Source organism: Carassius gibelio, chromosome A17 (assembly GCF_023724105.1).
Source record: "Carassius gibelio isolate Cgi1373 ecotype wild population from Czech Republic chromosome A17, carGib1.2-hapl.c, whole genome shotgun sequence".
NCBI lineage: Eukaryota > Metazoa > Chordata > Actinopteri > Cypriniformes > Cyprinidae > Carassius > Carassius gibelio.
Genome location: NC_068387.1, coordinates 6,977,215 through 6,984,468, shown reverse-complemented (window position 1 = coordinate 6,984,468; position 7,254 = coordinate 6,977,215). Strand labels below are relative to the sequence as shown.

At 36.1% G+C, this 7,254-nt stretch overlaps 1 protein-coding gene across 1 annotated transcript; it reads left to right on the top strand.

The window, feature by feature from the left end:
* Nucleotides 1-1,599: 1,599 nt before the first annotated feature.
* LOC127933420 (uncharacterized) lies at nt 1,600-4,659 on the top strand. Its single transcript, XM_052530421.1, has 9 exons — nt 1,600-1,788; nt 1,892-2,168; nt 2,296-2,473; nt 2,589-2,665; nt 2,760-2,940; nt 3,242-3,490; nt 3,606-3,777; nt 3,860-4,008; nt 4,141-4,659. The coding sequence occupies exons 2-9, from the start codon at nt 1,953-1,955 to the stop codon at nt 4,308-4,310; spliced, it is 1,392 nt and encodes a 463-aa protein (XP_052386381.1). The 5' UTR covers nt 1,600-1,788; nt 1,892-1,952; the 3' UTR covers nt 4,311-4,659.
* The last annotated feature ends 2,595 nt before the right edge of the window (nt 4,660-7,254 follow it).

The window sequence follows — 7,254 nt, the reverse complement described above, 5'->3', positions numbered from 1 at the left end:
GGTGATCTTCGGGAGGGCAGAGGTCGACCTCTTTGCCTCAGAAGACAATTCTCATTGCCCAGACTACTTTTTGAAGTAGAGGGACGTGTTGGCCGAATTCCCTCCTTTATGATTTTCCCTCGACAGCTTTGTTTTCGCAGGTAATCAGGAAAGGTAACAGAGATGCAAGGTGGATTTTACTGGTTCCCCAAAGCATCTTAGCAGATGCAGTATGAGTAAAGCATCGGAAGAGGAATGCCAGATTATACAGCAAGATTCACAATGGCTGTGCAGTTACATTGCATTATTGAAAGGTTTCAGTCATCGGAGAAAAGGAGTTTTCCCCAAAGCATCCTAGTAGACGCAGTACTCGTTCCGTATCTCAGGGAACCAAAGTTAATTTAAAGGGCACCTATTATGCAAAATTCACTTTTACATGGTGTTTGACCATACATGTGTGTTGGCAGTGTGTGAGCAAAACCACCCTAGAATGATAAAAATCCACCTAGTGTTTTTTTTACAATCTCAATAATTCATGAGCACTGTCTCAAAACGCCCTGTTCTAAGACTGCTCTCACTGTGACGTAGAATTGAGCTAAGCCCCACCGACGTGGTTTGATTGACAATCTGGTTTTGGCATAGAGCCCGCCCTCCGTGATCTGTACACCATCCTCCATTGTTTCAACGACAGCCGGTAATGTCTCCTAAGAAACATAAGTGTTCTGTTGTGGGATGTAATAATGAACATAGTAGTTTTCACTTACTTCCGACATCAGAGCCACTGAAAACGCAGTGGATGGATTTTATTTATGAAGGAAAGGCGCCACTCAAAATTCCAAAATACGTTTATGTTTGCGCGAATCATTTTTTGACTGACTGTTTTGAGAACGAGGGTCAATTCAAAGCAGGTCTTGCTTCAAAGTTAATCCTCAAGTCTGGATCGCTGCCTACTGTTCGCGATGCAACGTCACCTTCAGAAGAAGTAAGTGTATTTCATGTTTTTTTAGAAAATAGTCATTTCAGTCGATGTCAGCCAGTTCAATAACAAATGCGTCTAAAGTTGTTGTCGTCGTCGTAGAAAATCTGACTGTGTATATAATGTAAACCTTGTTTGTAAAGTGTGTATCCACCCGTATATAATTTTTTTAAGATATTGTATTAAAAACCGTGTATGTTTTCTGTAAAGACAAGACATCAAAATTGCTATGTTTATACAAAGGCCAGCACATCGACACGAAGCTGTAGAACGAGGGATATTGGCGTGCAGACAGAAACATCAAAGCTATGCAGTGTTGGTACACAACTGTCAATGAGGACGCTTCAAACACACCACAGGAGTGTCTGTATGTTTATGTTTTTAACTATATTTATATTATATAGTATACAATATAATATTATATAATTGTATTAGCTAATTGTATTTTTATATGCACATTTCGAAATTCATTTTCTGTAAAGTTGCTTTAAAACAATGTATTGTGAAAAGTACTATACAAATAAATTTGAATTGAATTGAATAGCCACGATAGAGAAAGTGAATCTTTGCTGAAACTTTGCTGAATTATATATTCCAGGTGTCCAGACAGAGACAACATTCTCAAGTTTTGATGTTAGCACAAAATTAGTTTCTCATACAGCTGTTGCGTCTTCCACACCCCTCAAGACTTCATCAAAAAGACCTTGTCTGGACCTTGAGGAAGATGAAGATATCCTGCAGGAATGCTCTTCAATACTAACATCACAAGAGACTGATGTCACATTTAATCCTGCAGAGGCAGACACATCAATAACAGAGCCAAAAGACTTGTCGTAAGTTTATATTATATTTTAGAATAATGTTTGTTTTAATTATAGCATATCTATTTTTTCTGTAGTGCTTATGTAAATTAATGTTTTTTTTTTTTTTTTTCAGAGCTCAAGAATCCAGCCCTATTCAAAACATTTGTAAATATATTGTCTATGAGACCTGCATCATGGAACTGTTTGATGTGTGCCCGGTATGTCATAGAAGCTGTCATATAAGATCACAAAGGATTGGAACATTTCTACGTGTTGAACAACTCTGCCACCATTGTCAGTTCTCACGGAAATGGAACAGTCAGCCGATTTTGGGCAGTACTCCAGCTGGAAACCTTCACCTTTCTGCTGCTGTGTATCTCAGTGGTGCTTCATTTTTCACAATTGAAAAGGTATTTGTAAATGAAATAATCAATAGCTTTGCAGTTACATGAGATTAAAAATGTGTAATGTAAAAAAAAATTATGTTTATTCATTTATTAATTTACTGCTTACCAACTCTTCTCTATGTGTTGTCAGATATTTGCAGCTATGAAGTTACATCTTTTCAAGTACGACACCTTTCGTCGTCATGCACGAATGTGCATTGAGCCTGCTATTGTTTACAAATGGAGAAACTGGCAGGATGAGATGCTACAGCTGTTGGCTCAAAGGGAAAAGGTCATTGTTGGAGGAGATATGAGGGCTGACTCACCAGGTACATTGTGGGACAAATTTACATTGTTTTTTTATAAAGAAAAAAATATATAGAATTTTATCTTATAGACAGGGCACATTGTGTAATAAGAGATTATGTATTTTTGTTTTTGAAGGGCACTCTGCCAAATATGGCAGTTACACAATGATGGACCTGGAGACAAACACCGTTGTTGATGTACAACTCGTCCAGGTAAATGAGCAGAAACCTTTGATTCAATGTCCTGGAAAACTTGAATATTTTATTTTAAACGCAAAAAAATAATTATATTTTAATCAATTTTCAGAGTAATGAAGTGGGAGGAAGTTACCACATGGAAAAGGAAGGTTTGAAGAGAGGTCTTGACTTTTTGGATGCTCATGGAGTGACTCTGGACTGCATTGTGACTGACCGACATCCGCAAATACAAAAATTCCTCAGGGAACGCAATGTCAACCAATTCTATGATGTCTGGCACATAGAGAAAGGTAAATAACCTTACTACCATCATATCATTTTCTAAATTTTTACAGACTAATAATTGCGCTGAAACTGTTTTAGCGGATCATTATGTGTTAGCGGATTATTTATATATATACTGTGTGTGTGTGTGTGTGTATGTATATATATATATATATATATATATATATATATATATATATATATATATATATATATATATATATATATATATATATATATATAAAACACCACCATTACATTATATGTAATGACACATTGCTCTACTTATTGTGTGTTGTCATGTTTGTATTTAATTGAAATCTCCAGGAATTTCAAAGCAGCTGGAAAAAGTGTGCAAGCTAAAGGGTTGTGAGAAAATACGTAAATGGTTGCATAGTATAAAAAACCACATCTATTGGACTGCTGCATCATCAAGCAGTGGACCTGAAAGAGTGGCTAAATGGATGTCTATGCTAAACCACATGCAAAATAAGCACACACATGAAGACAGCAATTTTCCAGCATGTCTACATGGAACAAGGAGAAGTCGAGACACAAAAAAGTGGCTAGCTGCTGGTATGTAGGCTAAAGAAGCAATAGTTATTTTTAAAAAATGTATACAGATCATATAGCTTGCCTTTTTTTATTTAAAATTACATATCATACTATAGTAACACTTCCAATAATTTAGGAACACTGCCATATCTCAAGTTGGAGAAAGTTCTCTCCAACAAGAGAATTGTGAAGGATGTTGCCAAGCTAAGTCCACACTATCAGACTTCTTCTATCGAGGTTTTCCACAGTGTAATACTACGGTTTACACCAAAAAATGTGGTTTTTCCATTTCTGGGAATGTTGTGCAGGTAATGTTATTGTTGTAAAAATAAATTTACTTTTACATACACTGTAGACATTGAATGTTGAAAATGTATTTATTGCTTACAGACTATACCTGGCTGCACTACATTACAATGAGAATGCCGGGCGTCCTCAAGCCACGACAGCAGCTGGTCGACCGGTGTTCAAAGTGACCTTTCCAAAGGCCAAGAAGGGAGAATACCGGGTCAGAGAAGTAAAGACACAAGCAACATTCAGTATGTATAAAATGAGTTTACTTAACAAATTTACTACAAATGTACATATCTTTTTTGCATAATTTCTTACAAGCTATTAGAAAACTCAATATTTGACTAATTTAAAATAAAATAAAATGTTATATTGCACAGAATATGTGGATGACCTGCTGGACCTCATATTTGATAAAGTCTTTGTGGATCCTGCACCATATGTGGATGATGTTTTGAGGATACCAATACCACCAGCATTGTGCGCAGAGTATGACCGGCCAGAGAAGGAGGAGGCCATCTCTAGTAGGGTATCTCGGTTTAATCAATAGGTGGTCGAAAACCTACATAACTACCCTGGGCATCAGGAAACTCTCTTCGAATCCTCAGGACCACACAGGATGGAATCACAACTCGAACTTTTCGTCCAAGGAAACCCCAGCACCAGCTCACAAAACTCCGATAAGCTAAAAATCTGTAACGACTAAGGCACACACACACATAGCCACGTTCTCAAAACAGGGTTCAAGGATTTTTCTGTGTTTTTTTTCTTTCAAATATCTATCATTTGTTGTCTGGAGTTGAAATATTTGATATTTAATTGATCATGGTTCAATTTTTTTTGGAGGAATGTCCTTTTATTAAAATTATTTAATTTCTAAACTTATTTGTACAGTTCAGTGTCTTAATACATAATGTAAATAAAAAAATGTATATGCAAGTTGTTGTGAAATTATTTAAAGCTATAATATGTTTTGTTTTCACTATAATTTCCTTATAACCCGGGAAAATATTAGACTAAAAATTAATTCATCAAAAATTCATAAAAACATTTGTAATATTTAGAAGAAATTGTCATTTTTTCTTAAATGTGCTAATCATTAACACTCACTGTTGTACTCCACGAAGTCGCAGGGGACCATAGTCAGCCCTGTAAATGTTAAAAGCATTTTGTAACGAAAACACATTTAAACAAACTGGATCCATTCCGGGATGGTCTACCATACATGATGGAGTGACTTGAAGTTGTTGCATCCGTCTTGTAACCTTTGATACAACAAATAGCGTATGACAGTTTTATGTCACTTATTATTTTTTGCAACAATTACAAATGTAAATAAATTAATACCTGTTCTATCTCCCTGCAGCATATATTTTCTGGTTCTGTAGCCATCTTCTCACATTTGCCACATAAACACCTGTAGGACAAGTAATGTCAACATGACGCAATCGTTCCCTCGCATAAATATAATTTCGTTTGTACTTAGCAAACGTTATCACAGTATTTGTGTTTGTAGTTTAAAAAAATTGCGCGAACGTTATCACAGTGCGTGTTGCACATCCATAATTGCAAAGGGGACGCGATTAAAATATAAGTACATAAATGTATCAAACAACCATTCAGAGACGTCCTGCTCCATTCTCATTTGTGTTTCTTCTGCCGGAGTCTCTTCATCATCTGGGTCTGATTCTGGTTCAAACATATACGGCTGAATGCCATACAAAACAGCGGGTCTCCCACTCTCAGCCATTCTGCTTCTACCGATACCGATCGCTCATTGTAATAGGTGTGCCAGTTACGCCCTCATCCAAAGGCAGGGCGGGGATATGCAGCTCATTTATATTTAAGGTGGTACACACCAAAACAGCTCTTTTTAAAACAGGCCTCAAAAATGACATTTTCAAATGGTTATAATAAATTAACTGTGGGGTATTTTGTGCTGAAACTTCACAAATACATTCTGGGGACACCCAAGACCATTATTATATCTTGTAAAAAGGGGCATAATAGGTGCCCTTTAATAACGGAGTACGTTTCTTTTGAATCATAGGTTTGAATGAAACGACTGAAGAGTGTGGCGGTGTGATATCAGAGATGTGAAAGGACCACCGACCAATAAGCAATAAGCAATATGTTATTCAACATTGCTAATGACAAAAGTTTTTATTAGGGAATAACTCAACTGGAATGTCAGATAAATATGACAAATATTACAGATAATCATCTAATAAAAACAAATAAGAGATGCTAACTAAACAGATACTTAAAACCTTATTCATATAATCTATTTTAACACTACCTAAACAGTGCATTGGCCAATAGCACCTAAAAACTGAACTATTCAATTTCTAATCCAGCAAGCTTATAAGCAATAAATAACGATTATGTCAGTTTTTCCTTTTATATGTACACGTCTGCTGGTATGAGTGTGTTCCTGTCTGCCTTTAAGAAGCTCCTGCTGTGAATAATTACTGATAAGAAACATTTGGTCTGTTAGCCATCCATCCTTTTAATTGAAACACAGTACTTGGAAGCTATCACTTTTACTGGCAAAGGACTTTACTAAAGCCCCGTTACTATGATCAGTTCGAGAGCATTTGTAAATTAATTTTGCAAATAAAAAAGTTGTCATAAAACAATTAACATTGCTTTGCGGTCTGTGTAATTAGAACACACCTAAAATGAGAGATTGGACACTTCAGAAAATTAATAGTACTGCATGTTTCTCTCATTCTGAAAGTAAGAACAGCTTGGGTGTTCAGCTTATAGGATGTCTTTAAGGTTCTGGGAAACTATCTTTCTCTTCTTGGCTTGTTGTCAGTCAGCTTTTTCACAGTCCTTCTTTGTCTACTTTGTGCTTGTGTTTCCCAGATGATGCTTTTAACCGTGTGCTATGTAACACCTCTTGTGTGTCTGTCCAGCTCATTAGGATGATGTGATCGTAGAACTCAAACACCAGGTGCAGTTTTCTCTTTCTTCTGAACACCTTGATCAGATTCACCAGGTTTGGATGTTTCAATTGCTTCAGCATGCAGATTTTTCTTGTCAATGATCTGTCTGCCTGGTAAAAAAATATAGCAAGATAATACATAAATCCTAAACAGGTGGAAACAGATTAATGGTCTAGTTTCTGTATATCTCAGACACAAAAGCACAGACACAATGATACTTACTGTCTTAGACCCATATCCAGACTCTCACAGGGAATCTCCTCCCGTTATTGTTGAATTCTCAAATTATTTAAAATATTGTATGCTTTAAAAAAAAAAAAAAAAAAATAGCAACATATTTTTTTTTACTAAATCCTCAATCTCAACTACTGATTCACACCTTTGGCAGGTTTCAAATCTACTGATTCAACCCATCAGAGATGGTGTTTGATTAGGTCTACAGATCTGCTTTATCTAGGATGGCCTTCAGGTTTTCTAATGGCCTCTGATGAGCCCAACAGCAGACATTTAATCTTTATTTGATTGTGCAAGTCTTTATTGGAC

Coding starts and splice junctions, on each gene's coding strand:
- LOC127933420 (XM_052530421.1), top strand. CDS start 1,953: ATGGAACTGTTTGATGTGTGCCCGGTATGTCATAGAAGCTGTCATATA. Junction 2,474..2,588: donor TATGAGGGCTGACTCACCAG/GTACATTGTGGG, acceptor TTGTTTTTGAAG/GGCACTCTGCCAAATATGGC. Junction 3,778..3,859: donor TTTCTGGGAATGTTGTGCAG/GTAATGTTATTG, acceptor TATTGCTTACAG/ACTATACCTGGCTGCACTAC.